The sequence below is a fragment of the Mustela putorius genome, unplaced genomic scaffold, assembly GCF_011764305.1.
Source record: "Mustela putorius furo isolate JIRA1106 unplaced genomic scaffold, ASM1176430v1.1 tig00003834_pilon_pilon_pilon, whole genome shotgun sequence".
NCBI lineage: Eukaryota > Metazoa > Chordata > Mammalia > Carnivora > Mustelidae > Mustela > Mustela putorius.
Genome location: NW_025421987.1, coordinates 59,619,094 through 59,642,331, shown reverse-complemented (window position 1 = coordinate 59,642,331; position 23,238 = coordinate 59,619,094). Strand labels below are relative to the sequence as shown.

General features: G+C 38.9%; 1 protein-coding gene across 2 annotated transcripts in view; it reads right to left on the bottom strand.

Annotated features, from left to right (window-relative positions):
* Window positions 1–16,842: 16,842 nt before the first annotated feature.
* Window positions 16,843–23,238, bottom strand: part of GMPS (guanine monophosphate synthase) — a 68,050-nt gene continuing 61,654 nt past the window's right edge. For both annotated transcript variants that reach the window (XM_004755612.3, XM_004755613.3), the window contains exons 14-16: window positions 19,767–19,897; window positions 18,653–18,825; window positions 16,843–16,965 (exon numbers count right to left, since the gene is read on the bottom strand). In XM_004755612.3, the coding sequence (XP_004755669.1) occupies window positions 16,864–16,965; window positions 18,653–18,825; window positions 19,767–19,897 (406 nt within the window). In that variant the 3' untranslated portion in view covers window positions 16,843–16,863. The remainder of the gene's footprint in view (window positions 16,966–18,652; window positions 18,826–19,766; window positions 19,898–23,238) is intronic.

Below are 23,238 nucleotides of genomic sequence, written 5' to 3'. Positions count from 1 at the left end.
CAAGCTGGAGGTTTCCTGTTAGGCAATGCTTTCCTGTAGTGCTTTGCTTTTCCCCCAACTTTTTCGTGGACCTTCAGAGAACTCATACTCCCTTGTCAAGGATCAGAAAGTTTTGCTTTTATCGTAACTTGTCCTTTCTCATATCCTCCCAGACTCTGAAAGTCACTTTTAACCCATTAGTCTCATTTGAAAGTCCTATTCCTGGTTTCATTCCCAGTTTACATTGAAGCAAAATTATGGTCTAATTAAAGTATTGTTAGGACTTCCTTGTAAGAAGAGCATCTACTTTTCAGAAGCTTTTTTCTTACTACTAGCAGTGTTAATTGTGGGGAATTTAGAAAATTCAGACAAAAAGTGGGAAACCAAGTCCCCTCCAATCTCACTGTGCTGAATTAAACACCAATCACACCACTAGTGAATATCCTTATAATATTTCTGTATGCATATTTTTGCAGAAAGTTTCCTTTAGTAGCAATGTTTTATATACAGAAATATTTTAAAAGTTCTTATGATTACAATTTTATGTAACACCAAGTTTAATAACATGGATGTGCTTTAATTCATTTAGCCAGTATGTTATTGCCCTCAGGTTACCCAGAAGACTCACATCTAGAAGAGAATGAACCACCAGAGACCCTGAGAAGAAAAAGCTACACAGTATGAAGGGAGTGGTCTCCTGATGGGTAGGACACGACTGCATTTGTGGTTAAATGTGGGGTTACATGTGTTAAATGTAAGGTAGAGGATTCTTTACCACTATTTCTTTTTTTATTTTTTTTCCACTATTTCCACTTATGGAACAGATGGTTCTCTCCTATACTAAGAAGATATAACATTAAAAAAAAAAAAAAGAAGAAGAAGTTGTAACATTTAAACATTAAGCCTCTCTTGAGGCATTTGCCCATCTCTTATTATATTTCTTTAAAAGTGATCTTAACTTCAAAGTCATGTTCAAGATTGGGCATAGATACCAAAATAATTGGTATCTATATCTAGGCCTCTGAGGAGGCCTAGAAACAGCGACACACACCCCAATAGCAACAACCACACCCAGCACACAGATCTTGGTTTCTAATACCATTCTCCAACAAAAGAAACCAGACTCTTTGAAGAAATGGCTGATTCTAGGGCTGGTTTTAGGGATGATTAAAATGCTTCAAAATTGACTGGGTGGCTCAGTGGGTTAAAGCCTCTGCCTTCAGCTCGGGTCAGGTCTCAGGGTCCTGGGATCCAGCCCCACATTGGGCTCTGTGCTTAGCAGGGAGCCTGCTTCCCACCCCCTCTGCCTGCGTCTATGCCTACTTGTGATCTCTCTCTGTCAAATAAATAAATAAAATCTTTAAAAAACAATTGACTATGAAATTGTTGTACAACTTAGAGGATATACTTAAAACCATTAAATTTTCACTTTAAATGGGTGGATCTTATGGTATATGAAGTCTGTAACAATAAAGCCAGTATTTTTTTTTTAAAAGGAGGTATATTCAACAAAATACCTAACAAGCACACCTCAAAATCATCAAAGTAATCAAAAACAAAGTCTTACATATTGTCACAGACAAGAGGCATCTGAGGAAATATGAAACTAACTGTACAGTGGAATCCTGAATACGATCTTGGAACAGAAAAAGGTCATTAGGGACAGACCAGTGAAATTGGAATAAAAAATGTTAGTAGTAATGTACCAATGTTTGTTCCTTCGTCTCGATAAATATGCACTCGGGTGTGACTCTCCAGAGTTTGGTGTTTTTAACCACTGGACACCCTGTCTTTCTGGTAGTCCTAATTTGTGGGAGCTGAGCCTTGTTCCTGCTTGGGTGCCACTTCAGTCTGGAATCACCTCCCATTCTGAGGTCGGAATCCATGGACACATGGAGATTGGGGATAACCTTAAACCATGTTAGGTGTACTCACCCAGGCCTCAGAGTGGAAGTTCATCTATGTCTTAAAAAAGAAGAATTTTTTTTTTAAAAACCTATAAGTTTAAAACAGAAATATCACTTTCTTCATAGTTCTATTTAGAGAAATTAAAATATGAAGCAGAATCAAAGTAACTACGAACCAATTGTGATTCTCTCCTTTTCAAGTGTAATGAGATGATTCACCATGGAGTAAGCATTCAAATGCTGAATAGTTGAATAAATAATTAAGTGAACTAGCTTTTGAAGGCATTAAATAACATTTAAAAAGTTAAATTCTGCTTTCCCAGAAAACCTCTAACGATTGAAAAATCAGTTCTATGATCTGATACAAGTTAGCTTGTAAGAGGAAAAGTTCTGCAGGTGGTGGTTCTCCCCCTGCTAGAACTCTGGTCCTGCCTCCAAGAAGGAAGCAGGGTGGTTTCTAGTTTTAGGCTAAACTTGACAGGGACTCCCCAAACAATACCTTCGTGACCCAAGACATAGACAAGACTAATGGGAAGAGGCAGTGGCTGTCAACTGTGGCAGCGTGGGGGGGTGGGAGGTCTGTCCCTGACCATTAGGATCTGCAGGCCAGAAAAGCAGTCTGATAAAGAGGGAAATGCTCCCCAAATTAGAGTTCTCTGTGCAGCGCCACCTCTAACCATGTATACTATCTTCCCACTGCTGGAGCTTGGGTTGCATTTTGGGGTAAAATACAACAGTTTTCCCAGAGCCTTACAATACTCACTTTCTATATACTGGATTGAACTAAGGACAAGTCTCATATAACCTTGAGGCCAACAGTATTTCCTCTCCCACAAAACCTCTTTACAGGCTTAAGTTATGAAGAAATAAAATTAATCTGGTGCCTGAGTGGCTCAGTCCGTTGGGTGTCTGCCTTTGGCTCAGCTCATGATCTCAGGTCCTGAGATCAAGCCCCACATCCCTCTCCCACTCCCCCTGCTTGTGCTCTCTGTTAAATAAATAAATAACATATTTTTAAAAAAAAAGAAAGAAAAGAAATAAAATTCACCAGTTTGTGTTTCTATGCCTTTCCCTTTTCTTTCCTTCCCAATTACCAAGATGGTAAGAAGCAGTTCAGTAGCTATATAATGTCAGGCATTAAGAAGACAGGAAGTAGAGAGCATAAATAATTAGGCTTGCATAGCTGAGGATGGATAGGTCTCAATAAGCATTTTAAACTTAAATTATGTGGCTCAGTCAGCTAAGCATCTGCCTTTAGCTCAGGTCATGATCCCAGAATCCTAGGATCGAGCCCTACATTAGGCTCCTTGCTCAGCAGGAACCTACTTCTCCCTCTCCTCCCCACTTGTGCTCTGTTCCTGTCTCTCTCAAATAAATAAAATCTTTTAAAAATAATAATAAACTGGGTGGCACAGTGGGTTAAGCCTCTTCCTTCAGCTCAGGTCATGATCTCAGGGTCCTGGGATCGAGTCCCGCATCAGGTTCTCTACTCAGCGGGGACCCTGCTTCCCCCTCTCTCTCTCTGCTTGCCTCTCTGCCTACTTGTGATTTCTCTCTCTGTGTCAAGTAAGTAAATAAAAATCTTTAAAAATAATAATAATAATAATAAACTGGGGTGCCTGGGTGGCTCAGTCGTTAGGCACCTGCTCTCAGCTCAGGTCATGATCTCAGGGTCCTGGGATCAAACCCTGCATCAGGCTCTCTGCTTGGCGGGAAGCCTGCTTCTCCTTCTCCCACTCCCCTTGCTTGTGTTCCATCGCTGTGTCTCTCTGTGTCAAATAAATAAATAAAATATTTTTTAAAAATTAAAATAAAAATAAACTTAAATTATAACTGTACCAAGTCACACTATATGAGCTCCAACAGCTTGCACCCACCAATTTATACATCTTATTTGTATTTTTCCTAGAGGCCAAAAAGCTCCAGAAAAATAACTGATTAATTGCTTAAAACAAAGAAAAATTGACTTCATTTTTTTTCCCCAGACATCTGGTTGCAAATGTATTTGAGACAGGCTGACTTCCAGTGCTCAAGGATGAAAATGGAAAGGAACCAATTGATCATTGTTTCCTGCCTTGAGAAATAAAGTAGGGGATTCTGAAAGAATGAGTTATGCAGAGGTGTGGGAACTTAAGGTAAATTAAAGTTGGATTTTGAGAGGCTGTGTTGGCCCTGTGCAAGCTTGGTGCAGTTACGAGTAAGCAGGGGAAGGTGGTCAGGTAAGGACAGATTGATGCACAGAGTAGGGATCCTGTGCTGGGGCAGAAGTTGGAGGAGGAGGGTAGGAAGAGAAGGCAGACTCATTGTGACTAGCTTTCTGGGGGGTGTGAGTGGCCCTCTGTATCTTGCCACAGAAGACAGAAGGGCTGGCATCATGTGGCATCTGGGCTTTGTTGCTCTTACCTCCTGTCCTCCTAGGGCTGTGGCAGGCTAGCTGCTCAGGCACGCTCACACAGGAGCTGCACAGTTGATGTCTGGTGCACTTCTCCAGAAATTACCGAGAAATTATCTGCAGTGGCCTCTCCGGGTCTACTTGCTCCCAGGTCTCTGGGTCCTTTCAGCCCTGGCGAGGCATGACAGGAGCAGTCTTTGTTTTCCCTGGGAGGCTTAAAGGCAGTCACTTGTGGCACAAGGGTACAGGGCACTGGGCAGGTAGAGCCCACTTATGACTCCTGTGATACGAGCTTGGCATCAGGAGCCAACAGAACCGAAACAGTAGGAATCCACAAACTATACCATTTACAACCAAAGTTAAATGCCACAAATGTTGAAAATTTGAACAACAAGGGGGGGGGGAAAGTCTTAGTTCAGTTTTGCAGTTTAGGCAATGAAATTATGGGCTAATACAATCCATCCACTCTAGTCTAATAGTTCAGAAAAATTGAGATTTACCAAGGGTCCTCTTTGCTCGGTAAAGGTTAATCACACCCTGAATCTCCAGCTCCCCTCTCCCTCCTTCCAACACCCAAGTTCATTCAGCTTAGTTTCTGATTCAGCCTGGAAAATGATCAAGCACCAGGAGGAGCCCTTTGTGCCAGGCCATCTCAGGTCACTGGCTGGTCTTCGAAGAGGCTGCCTGGCTCTGTTTCTGTCCATTATAGCTTGGCATGTGTAAGGTCATACAAAACAAAACCAGTCTACCAAAGCAGCAGAGGCTGTGGGCCGAACTGGCAATGTGCACACATGACCAACCCCCGTCAGCACTGCATGGGTGCTGCATTTCAAACATCTTATTTAGTCCTGACAACCTACCCAGTAGGTGGGTAATATTTGCATCTCATTATAAGTGAGGAAACAGGTTCAGAAAGATTAAGTGACTTGCCCCAAAATTATACAGCTGGAGAAACCACCTCAAGAAATCTCCCTATGCCGTTGCTTCTACTCTGCTGCTGACCTGCTTGTCACCCAGAAGCTATCTTTAACCTTCTTTACCCAGCCCCTGTAAGTCTGACTGATCATAGTCCCACTCCTCTCTTAAGCACAGATGACAATTTATGAAAATTAAGAGTTTACTGACCAAACTGCAAGCAGTTAGAAAACACATAAAGCATACAACGTAACACTGACCAAGTATTTGCTGAGCATCCCCGCTACAGGCCAAACACCATGATGGGCGTTGATGGGACACAAAAATCAAGACCAATCATCTCCTCTCAAAAAGTTCACAACCGAGTATGGGAAATAAGCAAACTACTGCAAAGCAAAGCAGGTGCAACGAAAGCCATAACAGATGCACATAATGTCCTACAGGAGTGACAAGGAGAACACAAATGCTGACTTTAACCAAGGCAGGCTTCTAGAGGTGACCTGAGCTAGTACCTAAGCATGAGCTAGCTTCCCGTCATTTGACGGTCACACTGGCCTGGGTAGAGCACGACTTGGGACACACACACAAGAGCAGAAAGATGTCTCAAGCTTGAGGAGTGGCTAGAAGACAGTTTTAGAAGATATAGTTGGAAAAACGGTAATGTGGTAGGTAAAGTGCCAGAGGTGTTATTCCCTGGACACAGAGGTTACTGATGTGTTGTGAATAAGTAAGGTGACCATGGACTACGAGTCCATGATCCGTGTTTTGAAAAGAAGGTACCAGCTCAGAGAGAGAAGTGTGGAAGGTAGAGAAAAGCCCTGGGCTGCCACTGCAATAACACAGTTCAGAGACAACAGAGGGTTGGACTGCAGTGGAAGCCGGGAATGAAAAGGAGCAGACTGAAGAGCCATTCTGGAAGGAGGAGGTTACTTAAGAGCAAACTGGATATACATGTGGAGGGTTGGGTATGGTGAGGAGCCAGGACAATCGAATAGGACATGACCTCCTCCAGCTTCGGAGCCATGTTCTCTGAAGTCTGGCACAGTGCCAGGCACAGAACAGGAGTTCAAGCCATAGTTACTGCCACAAACGAACTCCTGTTCACTGGGAAGATAGTAAATGTCAAGTTACATACACCTTCCTCTTACTAAATAAATCCAGAACGTTTAAGGTAATATGATGATGGATAATACATCTTTCTCGCTCTTCTGCCATTAAACTACAAAATAAATGCAGCCCGTGGCTGCTTCACATTTGCCCGGCCACTCAGCAGCTTCAGGGCTCAAAAATAAACCTTGTAAGATTAATACCATTATTATTTGGTGAATAATGAACTACGTGTCCCCTGCTACAACAAAGCTGAAAAACAACATTGAAATCCTCAGACTTGTCTAATCTTCTCAAACTCTTTTAACTTGGTCAAAAAGAATCCTTACAAGATGTCCAAAGGAGACAGAAGGGGAAGAACAGTTTCTAAGAGAAATCTGAACTCCCAGCTGGCCGGTTTAACCATAAGCACTGTGGGAACTGTTCAGACCACCTGATGTCAACACTGCCACCCCACTTCTTTGAATTCTGTGGTTTTCTGCTTCCCACACAGGCAGGCCCTTAACCACCCAACCTCATTAAAAGAAAAGCTTGAACAAATCCCTAGTGACTGCATGCTATTCTCCAAGCATTCATCTTCTAATTTACAACTCAAACAGAATTTGTCAAAAAACCAGACTGTCTGCCTAAAGTTAAAATAGTAATTTTTAACAGCCACTGTACTTAGGGCTGTAGCATCAACAGCTGAAGCTACACATAGGCTAAAATAGAAGTAGTTTCCTATTTGGTGATTTCAAGTATGAAAGTGGGGGTACAGGCTAGGTCCCTGGCTGAGTTGTTTATCCACTTAGGTATCCGATGCTTGGAATTCTACTATTAGACATTTATTCCTTTGAAGTAAGCCTTACTTACCTCTTGCAGGTCTCTAAAAAGCATTCCACTTTTATACTTTATGAACCAAGCTCTAAGACTTCAAAGATGAGTAAATCACTGATCCTGCCTTCAAGAAGTTTATTATCTGGTTGTAGACAATAAATATAAACAAGGAGAACAGAAATAAGAAATTAGTCATGGAATTCCTCAACAGGTAGTGGGAACTTAGAAAAGGAGTTCTCCATCCTACAGACATGAGAATGAACTAAGTTTTCGTAAACACTCCAAAGTACTGAAAGCTGACTCAGTGTTTGCAGAGTGGGGGATGCACTTGGGGCTGGCACGCCCAGCAGGAAGAGTAGTAGGGGCAAAGGTAAGGGGTAGAACAGCAAGGGACATGAGAGACCCACAAGTGATCAGTGGGGCTACAGAAGGCAGTTTGGCCAGATTGAGGGGGAAGAGTTGGGCTGTGGGTGGTCTCAAACACACAGCAAGTCACCTGGATGAAGTCTGTATGGCTGACGAGCTGACTAGAGAGGAGCAGAGAGAAGGAAAAGGGCTGGTGTGACACTCTCAAGAGGTAGCTGGGCCACCACAGAGTGGAGCTTTTACTAGTTCTTCTGGCTTATTCAGCCCACACCCCTAATTGGACACAACTCAATCCCTTGGCTGAATCATAGTCCTCCACAATTCTGCACCAACCCTCAGTTCTACCCTCCCAAGCAACCCATACTAGTCTAAGCTTCTTCACTTGTAGCTCCTCTTGGCCTCCATCTACCTGGAAGAGTCCATACTTTCTACCTGTCTGGAATCTACCACCCAGACTCTGCTCCAATCCATGGCGTAACATAAAACACTTGAATGTCACATGAGCTTTAGCTGTTCTCCCATGCCGCTCACGTTTTATGGAAAGTACTACCTGAATGTTTAATTCTATAGTTGACTCACCACTTCTTTTTTGTTCCAAACTTCTTTCACAAACTGAGATTGATAGAGGGGACAAATATTACATTACTGCATACACCACTAGAATCAGAACAGAAAGAAAACTAGACACCCAGTTTTTGTACTTTTCAAGTGCAGGCCTGGAGACTGGGAGACAAGTTTTGTTCCCTCTCTTCTTTAAAGTGGTATAAATTGGGGCGCCTGGGTGGCTCAGTGGGTTAAGCTGCTGCCTTCGGCTCAGGTCATGATCTCAGGGTCCTGGGATCAAGCCCTGCATTGGGCTCTCTCCTCAGCAGGGAGCCTGCTTCCCTTCCTCTCTCTCTGCCTGCCTTTCTGCCTACTTGTGATCTCTGTCTGTCAAATAAATAAATAAAAATTCTTAAAATTAAAAAAAAAATAAAGTGGTATAAATTTCATAAAGATGCATACATAGTCCTTGCGTAGTTGAAAGCAGCTATCCCAATATCATCCCACCCTCACAATCCGGAGATCTGACATGGTATAAATTTATCTGAATTGTCCCAGCTAATTCAGCACAATGGGATTATTAAACCCACATCATTTGTTTCATCTGCACTGCCATCTGTTTCAAATAACAGTCTATGCTTACACTAGCATGTTATAGATAAGGCATTTTTTCATAATGTATTCACTTTTCCTACATTCTTTCACCTAATCCACCCAGGTAATACTATTCCTACATTAGAGTTAACCACTGCCCAGGAGATTGCTGCCTTGCCCAAGGTAACACAGCTATGTGGACTCAGAAATATATGAAGTTTATTGAATTTCAGGCCAATGTTTTATCAGCAGAAACAGAAAGAAATATTTCTAAAATAAATTCCAAAAATTACACCTAACAATAAAACTAGGAATCTTATTCTATGTCATTAATACTCTAACATCTTATAATAGATTACAATTCCCAATTCTCAGAAAACTTTTACACTTTCTGCAATGGTTTTCTCCTGAGATCTAAAGCAAAGAAGTCACAGAAAGGTGAAACTATATATGACAGCCATGTTCGTTCACTAAGCTTTAAATTCAATTTATTCCCAAACTAATGTGATTAATGTTAATTCCCTCTCTCTGCCTTAACTAGTCAAATCTCTAAACTCTAAAAACATTTAAGTTATGGCTATCACTATTCACTTTAAAATTTTTAAAAAGTGTGTGTGGTATGTGACTATTTCCCTGTTTTACAAAGAGAAATCAGTATAGTAACAAATGTAGGTGGCATATTTGCCATGGTTTAAATCCAGTACACTAAAATATTTACTTCAAACAGTATAAAGGGTATATATCTTCATCATAAGTCTTTGTAGTAACAACTGTTACTAAACAAAACAAACTCCAACTTGGGTCTCGGCAGATTCTATGCATGTATACTTTATGTAACTAACATATGGCAAATCTTATTTCTCCACTCCTAGAAAGATGTTGAGATTTTAAAATATCTTTTTGCAAAATATTCCAACTCTTAACATCAAAACCAAGAGAGATAATCAATATTAAGGATACATGTGTATTTTAGATGTATCCTTTGAAGTTGAGAAGGCGAAAAAAAAAAAAAAACTCAGACACAGTGGTTCTCAAACCGTTCACTGAGGCGCTCCGAGCCACCACAGCAAACTCAGATACACACAAGATGAACTACTAGCTTGTGGCAGGTCAGTTTCAACATAACATCATGCACCATTTCCTTCAATGATGTCATATCTTTGCAAAGCTGAGTTTTCGGTGGCTGCTGTGATTTAAAAAGTACTGTGCAAACATCAGCTTGGAATAGAAAATGAAGATGGCAGTGTTCAATGTATACCACAGTTCAGTAAGTTGCAAGTCCCCAACAGATTCCATTAGTAACTAACTCTAGTTATTCAAGAATGAAATACATTCTTTCAAAGGATAATAGTGTTTCAAGTGGCTATTATGTTGTTAGGGCAAAATATTTAAGTTGTTTGAACAGAACCATCACTTTAAAAATGGGACTAATTGAGGGTGCCTGGGTGGCTCAGTGGGTTAAGCCACTGCCTTCAGCTCAGGTCATGATCTCAGGGTTCTGAGATTGAGTCCCGCATCGGGCTCTCTGCTCTACAGGGAGCCTGCTTCCTCCTCTCTCTCTCTCTCTCTTCCTGCTTCTCTGCCTACTTGTGATCTCTCTGTCAAATAAATAAATAAAATCTTTAAAAAAAAAATGGGACTAATTGAGATATATAGATATATATATAGATAGATAGATAGATTTTTTTTTTTATAGCAACGCTAGACCAAAGTAACACTAATTGAACTGTGAAAGGAGAAAGTTTGAAAAACTGCACTAAATTCACATCAGGTGCTTTAAGAGCCTGACCAGAAAAGAAAAAGAAAAAAAAAATTAAAAAGATCTTTCAAAATGTTTCCTATTCAATGGTAAATCCTTACATTTCTCTTTAAGCAAACATCTGAAAACAGGCTAAGACCCATAACAGAAACATTAAATTATTTGTAAATATTCCAAGATATTGTACTTAAAAATCTCCAGGTACTTATTATCAACTTTGGGATAATTTCAACATGTGGCATATGATTTACTCAGTAATTAAGGAAACACTCTTTTTAATTCTTGAATCTGAGAAGTAAATATGTAGAGGGTGCTAGCTGTACAATTTCACTTTTGTGTTGCTGAAATTTTTTTAGGAGATTCTTTAACACAAAACGGTCATGATATATTTAATTCTTGGTAATTTACTCCCCCAAAACTATATAATAAGCACGATAAGCAAGTTCATTACATCCTCATCACCCATGGTAATAGAAGTTGCTTTTGAAAAGAACCAGAAGATGGGATTTTCCTGCACTTAGGTAAATATTTTTTAGTCTGTTGAAACTTTTTTCTTAAGAACAAGTATCAATCATCCTAATGCAATTAGGCACCTTGACAAAAGGCCCTCATGTTCCCCACTATATAATGTAGCCACATTAAGAAGCCATTTTTAAAATAGCATTTTCTCTATGGTGTTAATTTAAAATTAAAAAAAAAAAGAACATCATCATCATGTGGGCAGGTTAGGTATGGTCTTAAAAAAGTTTTAGTATGTAATTGTATATCAAATAGCATTCTAAAATATGAAAAAAGGATTTAATTAAAATTTCACGTATTATTTGGATACCAGTAAGGTTTAAGTGAGATTTTTAGCTGTTTCTCAGAATCTAATGTCTATAACTCAGTATAATTCACTAACAATCTACCCCCCCCAAAAAAGGTTAGCTATGGTGTGAGATACAGCTTTTGATAACAGTATTTTTTTAAAGCAGAATGACAGATTTTTGAGAGTTCAAGATAAAAACTCAGCAATATTTTTGTTTTGAGCCATGTTAAAACAGCAAAACCTTTACAGTTAAATATTCAAAATACAGTTTTCTCAAATAGCAGAAGGTTGGACAAGGTGATTGATCTGTAAAAAATCATACTACAGCATTGTAGCTACCTGAAATTACCGAGTGCAGTTTCTGAACATGGTTAATTCCTCTCATCATATTAGTGACTTAATACAGTTATACTTCGATGGGTTGATCAACTCTCATTACATACTTCCAAACAAATAGGATCCAACTTTTGTATCAAATTAATAAAGGTAGTATAGGTTTTAAGAAATTGAGGACAGAGTTAAATATAAATAAATATGCAAGAAGTCAAATAAGTGTGCACGTGTATAGAACTTTAATTCTGGAAACACATACACACACCCTTTTAGCTATTCACTTAAAATACCCAGTATTTTATTTCCACCATATCCACTGTTACACTCTGCGCAAAACTCTGATACCTTTCCTTATATATGAGAAGTAAACTTATTATCCAGAAACACCTGACAGTATATCCAATTTCTTATTTCCCTTCCCTGATAATGTCTGTTCTCTTAGTTCTTCCTTCACTGACTTTCTCATAAACACTGAGGCTTAAAGACAAATTATGAAAGTCATTTCTTCCTTTATGAAGTATACTGGAAACAAAAGAAATTAGTCATTTCACATTAATTTGGCATAGCTATTTTTTGCCAACATTACCACAAAATACAAGTTGTATCAGTATACCATAAACAATTACATAGTGATTTCACAACTATACTACTTACTCTAACAAAATACTTCTTTATAAAAAAATCTGTTTGAAAGGATGTTACATTCACTTCTTCATTTAATACCATAAGGTGGTAACAATGTCACAGTAGGTTCAAAGACAGGAAACTACTTACCTTAAATATCTGTATTCTCCAAAGGCCTTACTCCACTTGGATTACTTAAGGTTCAGGCTTCCTGAACAACTTAAAAGGTGTCAGAGCTACTGAACTTAAAATACCCAAGAAATGGCCAAACCCTCCCCAAAGTCTCACAGTTTTGCCATTCAAGGAGCCCTTACCAAGATCAAAAGATGCCATGGGATCCACCAGTGATCAAAGACTCTAATGGGTCAGTCACTTAAAATAGGGCTACTCAAAAAGTTGTTATTCAGGCAACTTGGGTTACAGGTAGTTACTCTCCAGCTAAAAAATTATATCCAAATGACACAGCTCCAGAAGGCTTTCTCAGTAAGAGCTCAGTCTGTTTCATGATCTAGCTAGAGTCATATTCAAAGAGGTGGCTATAGGGAGTAGGTTTCTCTCCCGTGACAAAAAGCAAGAAGAGTAAGAAGAGGTTGAGAGATACCCACGTAGTTGTTGCACTGACCTCAACAGGAGCAACATTTATGTCAGCTGCCCTAAATATTACCAAACAGGCCCTTGGAGTATCTGACCTACAATATAGTATACACAGAATCAATTCCAGTCTGGCCCCAGGTCTGAAGTAATTTAGTGAGGACATTTTCAGCAAAACATTATCTGTGGCCTTCTCTTACATTTCTCTTAAAGACCTAAGATTTTAAGCCATAACTAGATAGGCCAGGTATATTCCTCAGTAACTTTTTTGGATTGGAGAGATTTAAAACTATCAATAATTGGGACCTGTCAAGATTCTAATTTAATTGATTTAACTGTGGGGTCTAGACATTATACAGACTTAATTCCTCAGGTAGTAATAACAGGCATCCAGGGTTGAGATCCACTGACAAAAGATCAGAGTTGGGTCAACTACCTGGGTCTCTTCAACATAGAAGACGAAGTTTGAGAGTTGGCATTTTGGCACTCTTTGAAGGGGAGAGGGGATTCCAAATCTCTTCACTAGTCATTAAATGAAATGGTCAGGAATATAAGAGCCAAGGATACCACCATTATTGTTGTCAAAGTCCTGAAGTGGTAAAAAAACAAAAACAAAAAAAGGATACCCTGTTCCCTGTATCACCTGCATGGCTAACCTACTTCAGAAGGAACAAGGCAGGGGCTCTTTCCTAGGGTAGAGACATCAGCTTATATTCAGTTTTCTATTACTTTCTGAATTTGGGCCAATGAAGGGAATACCCACTGAGGTAATAGCAAAGGTGTGTGTCCTTACCACATTCCAGTGAGAATTCAGGGAACAGTAGGAGAGAGGAGGTGGGTATGGAGAGTAGTAGAGAGGAATAATAAGAAACAAAACAAACAAAAAAAACCAAGGGTACAATATTGGGCATGACAGAAACTACTACTCTCTTATTTTAAGTAAAGATATGATTTACACTTTGGAAATAATTTATCCCTGATGGGTCAATTATACAAGAAGAGTCTCCTGTTAAGCCTCACCTCGAAAGGCCTTAGAGCACTACCTCTTCAACAGAGAGAAACAGAAAAGCCTAGATTCTAGTTCCAGCTCTGCCAACAATTAGCTACAGATAACTGACAGTGGGAGACTTTGCATTCTATTAATGGATATTGTCCTAGTGTCATGGTCACAATAGTAAGATTCTCAAGTAGTCCAATTTTGCAGATCTATATTAAGTCTTCAAAAAAACAAGGTATTAAGGTAATTAATACTTGACTTTACAATGTATTCTGATGTTTACCTTTTTGACAGGGTAAGGTTGTATCTGATGTTGAAAGAACTTTAAACATAAAACCCTCAATTTCCCCATTCTGTCTCCCGCTATGCTTTTCTTTGTTGTTTAAGAAAAAATTATGGCTGGATTTGATGTAAATTTAATTCAACTGTCTCCTCTTACAGATAAAGAGACAGAAATCACTTAACCGTTCCCACAGCTGTTCATCGGCAGAACAAAAGCACTGAGGATGGACAGTCCCGCCTACCTAATCTGAATGCCCTCATTCTTGAGGGACTCGACTCAATTATACAGTAAAATAGGCTATCAGGAGATAAGCCCAAACAGTGAGGAAAAAACTTTAATGATGCTTGTTTGGGTACACACAGGCAGCTACCTCAGGATAAAGGGGCGGCAAAAGACGGGAAAACAGTGTAACCCATCTCCCAGGTACGTCTAAAGACCTACCTTCAGAAATTATGCCAGGCTATGTTATTTCCAAAACCGCTGATGATTATAGATGGCATCATTAAGGTGAAACTGGGTCCTTGAAAATTCCTTTGTGTCCGCCAATTTGGGGAATAAATGATGCTTTAACCTGCCCTACCTACTCCTAATCAATATGAAGAAAAAAAACATGTTTAATTTGATGGGAATGCAGTCATAATCTACCAAGGATCATATTTCATTCTGAATTTCATTAGGTAACCATTACTAAGCTGAGCTTGTTTCCTAAATGTAAAATGGACTATAATCTTCCCTCAGCTGCTTGGATGACATACTGTGAAGATACACAGTAATACTGTACAACACAAAGCAAAAAGTACTTTTGCAAAGGAAGAGGGGGTTCCAAATTTTAGGGAATTTACAAAGTCAAAAAAATCAACTTTTTTTACTATGTCATATCAGAATGTGTTCTAGAGAGACCATTTCCCCCAGTATTAAGGATTATAAAAAGAGTTTAGCACACAAAGATCAGGAAAACATCAGGTTAAGAAAGTTTAACAACTGTTTTTCACATCAAAATTTCTCAGTTTGAATATAATGTACACCATGACAAGCGAACAGCACTTTCCCAACTTCCATGACCATCTAACCCTTTTGACAAGGATCAGCTCAGTGGAGCAGTGTTCCATAGAACATACACTGGAAAGAAAACATTCTTACTATATATTCTTCCTAGTTTCCTATTTGCTCGAACACAAAATCACAAGAAACTTCTGCTAGAAGAGGAATTTTTTCACATAAATGTATTTGTAAGCCTTTTAGAGGTTATCTATTCCAGCTCTAAAGTTACATGACTCCAAATCTGTTAGAGCTTACATATCTTCTTTCCAAAAGGCCAGTATGAGTATCTCATCATCAGGACAGAAAGTGAACCCTTCAAGTTCTGTAGAAGTCAAATACTCCTTTGTTTCAGGTACAGATATCCGTTAAAACAGACAGAAGCTCTTCCCTTGCTGGTCTGGAAATACAGTGTTTATGTCTTCTAGGCCAGCCAAAATAAAAAGTAGACTTCTGGCATGCATAATTTTACTGTTTAGCTAATACTGAATCCCAAACAAAATTTTGTACCTGATCAATACAAAGGATTTTGAAAATAAAAGGCAGCAACCTGAGATGGGTTTGGCATGACACCAGAAATTAATCTGCTATAGGTCAATCACACCTCAATTTTTTGAAAAAAGAAAAACTCATTAATGTTCTTAAATAGAAACAGCTAAAATATTGAAAAATGGTTGTAGAATTTAAGTCTAGTACTATTTTTATAGTGCTTATATGAATGTAATCAAGGATCTGGTAGACACCAGTGGCAATGGCAAAGAGTCCTAGTCAAGTTCTTGAATCTTACAAATGATAGAAAATTACAAGGTGTGGCAATATCTTGCATGGACTGAGACTGGTGACAGTCTTCTAAGCAGTGGGTAATAAATCCACTTACAGATTACATCTAAGAGTTCATTTTACAACTCTTTACTAGATAGTCTAAGCTGTAGGCTTGTGTAATGGTTTCTGTGGTCTCAGAGCTGGCCCTCTGCCCAAACGAGATCAAAACACTGACTTTATGCTACACCAGAGACAGCCTCTTCTGGAGAAGAGAACAGAAACTTCGTCACAAGGCCACAGGAACTGGCACCATGGGTGGTGGGGCGATAAAGCTCCTCATGAGTGAACAGGTTGACAGTGAACACTATGGCATCTATGTGGGACAGGACTTGAAAACATTTTAAACCAAGACCAATGATAGCTTCTTTCTCCCACAGCTGTGATGTTACAAATTCTAAAGTACTTCAACAAATTCCCAGTGTTTTCCATCTTAAGGGAGCTTACATTTGATATACCAGTGTCCTACAAAAGGGGCTGGAACAGCCAGCCCACCAACACCTTATCTCCTATATCCATCCCTCACCCTTATCTTCAGAAGAGTAAGGTTACTTATAAGCAAATTCAGATTCTCTGAAAGACACACATACTAACTCACACTAGTATTATAATGGGTGTTTTCTAACAGCTCTTAGAAACTGGCAAGGGGACAGAAGCCTATTACTACCCCCAAAGTCACCCACCTTCATACACCTTCATTGACAGAGACATTAATAGCAACAGTGAATTTATACATAAAGAACAAGTGAGGCAAAGGCAAAAGCAGTGCCAATCTGAGTGTAGGCAATGGTGCTTTGATTATACCCGTACAAGTGCTTCAGTTCCTTTTAGTCATCCCCAACTCAGCTCTTAAGCCGTAGATTTTTGCTGTAGAGAACTCAGATGTGATGCAGCCGCTCAGTAACTCCTTTCACAGTACCGCATGTCAATACTGGGAATGGTTTCTAATCAATTTAAACTGAACACAATACTTTAATAGAACAAGAAGTTTATTACTCCCACTCGGTAGTTCCTGGGGGCTTTGATGTTAAGTCATACATAATTCGAGAAATACCAGGAATCTTCTTAATCTCAGTGACCATCTTTAACACCACCTGTTATAAAACAAAGATCATAAATAGAAGAGCCGGGATCCAGAGCATGTCCAACAGACCTAGAAAGCTTCCATTTACAATTAAAATGTGATCTATTTTTATTATCGTAGTCTATGTATATGGTATGGTCTCTGATTAATATTATGTAGTGAACCTAACTTCCTTCTATAGATTTCAGTGAATTAACTCAGTACTACTCAAAGTGTAGTCTGCAAACAGTTGCCAGTAGCATTTTATGTTTATTACTAGTCCATAACAAGTGTTTAGAAACATTTACAGCAATTTGAAACTGCTGTGACATCCAAACACCTTATACTATGTATTAAAAGCCAGTGCTTCACATATATTCTGTGCCTGAAACATACAAGTCTGAGGCCAGCACAGGGGCACATAATGCACTTTAGTAACAATCACTACCATGTGTCAAAGAGGACAAGGCCCGGTCACTTGAATGGACAGAGATATGGCAAATTTGAGCTGAAGGGGAAACAAACTCTTAAGTAAGCCCCACTCCTCAACCTAGCTATGTAGCTCTAACCAGAGCCTTGCTTTAGAGAACAGAGCAGAGGTCCACCTAATAAAGTCTCCCTTTTTCATTTGCTACTATGCAAATAGCTCTCTGGAACACTCCAGGCGACAGAGAACAGGAGACGGAGATGGTGATCAAAACAGTTGGCAGTTGGAGCACCTGGGTGGCTAAGTCAGTTAAGCATCTGCCTTCCGCTCACATCATGATCCCAGTCCTGGAATGGAGCCCTATATTGGGCTACCTGCTCAGTAAAAAGCCTGCTTCTCTCTCTCCCTCTGCCTCTGCCCCCTGCTCAAGCTTGCTCTTTCTCTGCTCTCAAATTAAAAAAAAAAAAAAAAAAAAAAAATCTTTAAGGAAAAAAAAGGTAGCAAGCAGAGCATTAAGTAATTTCATGGATGTCTAGCCACCATGGTATCAAATCTCATCCATATTTCTAATAAACTCTTCTTCACCATGGTATCAAATCTCATCCATATTTCTAATAAACTCTTCTTCACTACCAGGGTTTTCTCCTTTACTTGGAAAATACTATTTATAAAGTAGAGGTTGGCAAGATTAGATAGAAATGTACATTAGAAGTAGTTACTCCACACAGTAATCAGACATTTAGAGGAGTATAATAAATTTAAGGCCTTTTCTAGAAAACTATTATAATTATTTTTTTAAATTTTAATTCAATTAGCCAAGTTAAAGTACCTCATTAGTTTTTAATATAATATTCAATGACTCACTAGTTGAGTATGACACCCAGTGCTTTATTTATTTGTGGAGATTAAAAAAAATAATAATTATGTGGAGAATTAAAAATCATAATAAAAGCCTACGGGAGCCTGGTGGCTCAGTCAGTTGAGTGTCCTACTCTTGATTCCGGTTCAGGTCAGGATCCCAGGGTCATGGGACAGAGCCCTGCCTTAAGCAACTCCCCACCCCCGACACACCCCTTTCAGGCTCTATGCTCAGTGGAGAGTCTGCTCCTCTCCCCATGCTTGTGCCCCTCCCCCCCACCACACACACATATGCTCTCCAATAAATCTTTGAAAAATAAAATGAAAAAGCCTATCTTATAAACAGAAAACGAACCCCGGAAATAACAATTCTATCACAGCCTATTCCATTCACCATATTATAAAATGTACATGAGAAAAATATGTAAGTTACCTCTACAGGGATTTCATTGCCAGGTGTTGCAGGTATACCAGTCATAAAATCACTAGTAATAAAGGTTCGAATAACCACAGATCTCTGGCATGAAGGCTGCTTCTGAAGTGGGTCCCGATCAAAATGCAATGGTGTCAAAATCACTGGCATCTGGCTAATTTTTCCAGCATACCCTAGAAAAAGGAAGTAAACGTGTAGAACCAATGATCACACCATGGAAAAGCACTCTAACACAGTTCCATTAAATCCTCCCAGATAATATCTAAAATCACATACATAAACATACCAGTTAAGACTGTCATCATGCATGTTTTCAACTACTGTCATATTTGTAAGTAAACTCAACCACAAATATAAACAACAGAATTTGATAATTGCAGTGATGTTACAGTGCTGAGATATATATGTAAGTCCTTTCTTGTTACTCAAGGAAGTTATGGCCTACAATGCAAATACTGAATTAGCACATTGTAAACCACTGTCCCTACGAGAAATATAGAGATTCCTGCCAAGCCTCTGGTCACATTTTCATCAACCAATCAATACATAACCTTGTTTTATGTGTATTTCTGTTTAAAGACACCCTATTATTTATTCTGGATTCATTAACATTGAACTCACAGCTAACAGCACTATAATTCATACATGAATAAAGCTTATCTAACCCACATATTTTCTCTATAAGGTACATGACAGCCCTCCTGTGCCAAGAAAACTAGACAGCATCTCAGCACTACGCCTGGGGGACATTTCAAACAGTAAAATCAGAAACAAAAAGCACAGAAATGCAAAAAAATATATGGTACTAAATAGACTACAAAAAGGACACCTGTTTATAGTACTAGTGAACAAAGAGAATATATTTATAACCTCAGCTGGGAACAATGGGAGTCAGGTGACTCAAATTTTTTGCTTATATGTACATATCCACAAATGACCATAAAGGTGAAAATTTTTATAACAGCAGACAATATCACAGACCAATCCATAGAAATGAATAATAAAAATAAAAGCATCCAGAATTCAAACATGCATCCTCCTAACTAGAAATCATAATGCCACATTTCCAAATTCTAGTTAGAGCATGTAGTAATAAACAAAATGAACAACTTACCAGACTCCCGGAGAATAGTATGGGCCTCAAAGTCAGCTTGGCGTAAAGTACTGAGCACCCCTGTTGTCAAGAAAGTGGGAGTAACATCTGTAGGAGGTTCTTTAACTGGTGGGCCAAATATATAGACAACTCTAGAAGGGAAGGAGGTAAAAATTATAGAGAAATGACATTTTAGTAGAAAAAACAAAGAACATAGAATATCATTCTTGGGGTACCTAGGTGGCTCAGTGGGTTAAAACCTCTGCCTTCGGCTCAGGTCATGATCCCAGGGTCCTGGGATTGAGCCCCGCATTGGGGTCTCTGCTCAGCAGGCAGCCTGCTTCCTCCTCTCTCTCTCTGCCTGCCTCTCTGCCTACTTGTGATCTCCGTCTGTCAAATAAATAAATAAATAAATAATCTTTTGAAAAAATGTATCATTCTTTCCATTAATTCTGCGGCCCCTCTCTCACCCACTTCAAATCACCACATGGGTAGGATAGGATAGAAGATTTTATATACAGGGGTACCTGAGTGGCTCTGGCATCTGACTTTGGCTCAGCTTATGATCTCAGGGTCCTGACATCGAGTCCTGCATCAGGCTCCATGCTCAGGAGGAGAGTCTGCTTGTCCCTCTACCCCACCCCCCACTCATACTCTGTCTCTCTCTCAAAAATAAAAAAAAAGATGATATACTTTTTTTTTTTAAAGAGAGCATGCACACTTGGTGGGGGCGGTGCAGAGGGAGAGAATCTTAAGCAGGCTCCACACCCAGCAAAAAGTCCAACACAGAGCTTGATCCCACAACCCTGAGATAATGATCTGGACCAAAATCAAGAGTCAGACACTGAACTGACTAAGCCACCCAGCTGCCCCAGGATATAAGATTATAGAAGGTTCTATGTTCTATGTACCTTCCTGAAAGTGTATTCTTTGGAATAACAGTATCTCAGAATATACAAAGATATAGGGGATTATCACAATTCTCTTTTCATATGATGTCCTGGGCTGATGTGTATCCCCCAAACTTCATGTCCATCTGGAATCTACAGATTAAAAATAGGGTCTTTGCAGATGTAGTCAAGTTAAGATAAGGTCATAATGGACCAGGGAGGCATAAATCTATGAAGGTGTCCTTCTAAGAAGAAAAATTTGGAAACAGACAAAATAGGGAGGGCCATGTGAAGGTGAAAACGGAGACTGGAGTTACATTGCCACAAGCCAAAGATTGCCAGTAAATGCCAGAAACTAGGAAGAGTGAAGGAAGGATCCTTCCCCAGAGCTTTATGCCCTAGAGAGCATGGCCCTGCTAACACTATGACTTCAGACTTCTAGCCTCTAGAACCATGGGAAAATAAATTTGTCTTAAGCTTCCTGCTTTGTGACAATTTGATATAGTAGCCCTAAGAAATAAACATACATAAGCCTGGGGAAACACTGAGTTGAACAAATAAGTAGGTTGTTTTATGCCAGAACTTCAGATACTATATGTACTAGAAACCTCCAAGATAAGGCTACAATGCATTTCCCAATTTGACTAATTTTTTTGTTTTGCTTTGTGAAACACTGATCTCAAAGAAAGATTTTCTTTCCCCCATTATTTAAAATGTTACCAAAACAGAACCTGGCATCCTACTATTTGCTTCTAAAAGGAGTAACTCACTACTTCTTTAACTAACATCTGTTTGAAAGGTAGGAAGATATACTGCAGGTGTTAATAAAAGTAACGTTTAAAAGAACACAACTTGAGGAAATTATGATCAGATAATTACAACTCAAGAGGAATCCTACCGCTGGTAGGGAGGATCTGTTCCAACCACCTTCCCCCAGAAAACAAGGGGCAGTCAGGATATAGATATGAATGCATCCTAGCACTCCCGACTTGGGACTCCAGCCAGCACACAATCGTCCCCTTTCTCTAGTCCCTTCTGTCTTAACCAAAGAAAATACAGGTCTCTTGGCAAGTTCCATAGTGAAGTTTAATTTTTTTTCTTTTTTCTTAATATGTACTTGGAATAAAATCATAAAGAAAACAGCATCAGATAAAAACCACACTATCACCAAATAATTCATTGCCTCCTCCCAAACATACTATATAGCAAGTTTTTGTCCCATGTACCAAATGCTATACTTCTCCTAAACGATACAGTCCCTGGAGTTCATAAATGATCCTTCAAGGAAAAAGCAACTTGGAAAAAGAATGCCACGAACTTGCTCTTTCTGTCTTATTTCTTACAAACAAGAGTGTTCATAGAATGCACAGGAATAAGTCATCTTTCACATTGTACAGGACAATAAAACTGCAGCAAACCTTCTCTACACAAAGATTCCACAATGCAAATTAGGACAAAACTTGGCAAAAATAGAAAAAAAATGTTTTTAATCGTTTAAATTCCAATTCCCAAAACAGACCCTAGCAAAGAAATCTAAAGACTCTTAAGGCTTGCTAGGTTCGTAAATCTATTTTTTTTGTTTGTTGGTTGTTAGACTTTAATTTTTTGCAGGGGGGAGGGATATTTGGGAAAGTAGGGAGGAACAAATGTGGGAAAAAGAAAACAGGCAGAAAAATCTGCATATAAAAGGACAGAGAAAGTTTAAACAAGGGTGAAGGACCTGTGGCAAAAGAAAAATAGAGAGATGAAAATGTAAAAATGTTGTGAAATGAAAAACAGAAGCAGTTGAGTCAAACTGAGGGAAAGGTAATGTTCTGTATAACCTGAAAAGTTTATTTAGATATCACACATTCTCTAGAAGATCAATAATAAACCATTATTTTAACCAAGGCAATGAATTCCATTCAAAAAAGGCAATTACAAATTTACCATTATTTATTAATAATTCACTCTTCTCAGTGTATTGATGGTGCTTCTGTAAACCTTAGATTCATCACAGTAATAAGCCTTTCAGTGGGCATGTTAATACCAGTAAAAAACTGACTTCCCTCTGACTCCTTGTCTCAAAGGACAAACTATACACACCCTGCTGGGTGAACACAAATAAGTAGATTCCTAATTCCTGTAGCAAACTTGAGTAAACTGAAAACTCAAGTAACTATTTTTAGTTAATTGTTTAATATTCATGAGGAAAATAAAAAAGTAGACAATGGTGAAATAAGAACATCTAATCAGCGATCTGGTGTGAGATTTTTTGAATTCTACATGGGACAGTGCAATGGAGCATTACACATAGATTACAAATCAGCTATAGACACATCCAACAATAGAAATTACCACGCAAGTGAAAGAAAACCTGGATCAGAAAAAATAAATTCTACATTTAGAATTTAGAGTCATATACCTTTTTCTTTTCTTTGATTTCCCCTGGGGTTATTATTAAATTAACCAAGTCTCTATTGGTAATTCTATCACCCATACATATTCCTTCCAGTGGAAGAAAACAGATTACCGTAAAACCAACAGCTAGCATAAGCACCTAATTTGGAAGATAGGTTTTTAAAGTGTCTTTAATATTTAATACTTAAATTTTTTAAAAATCC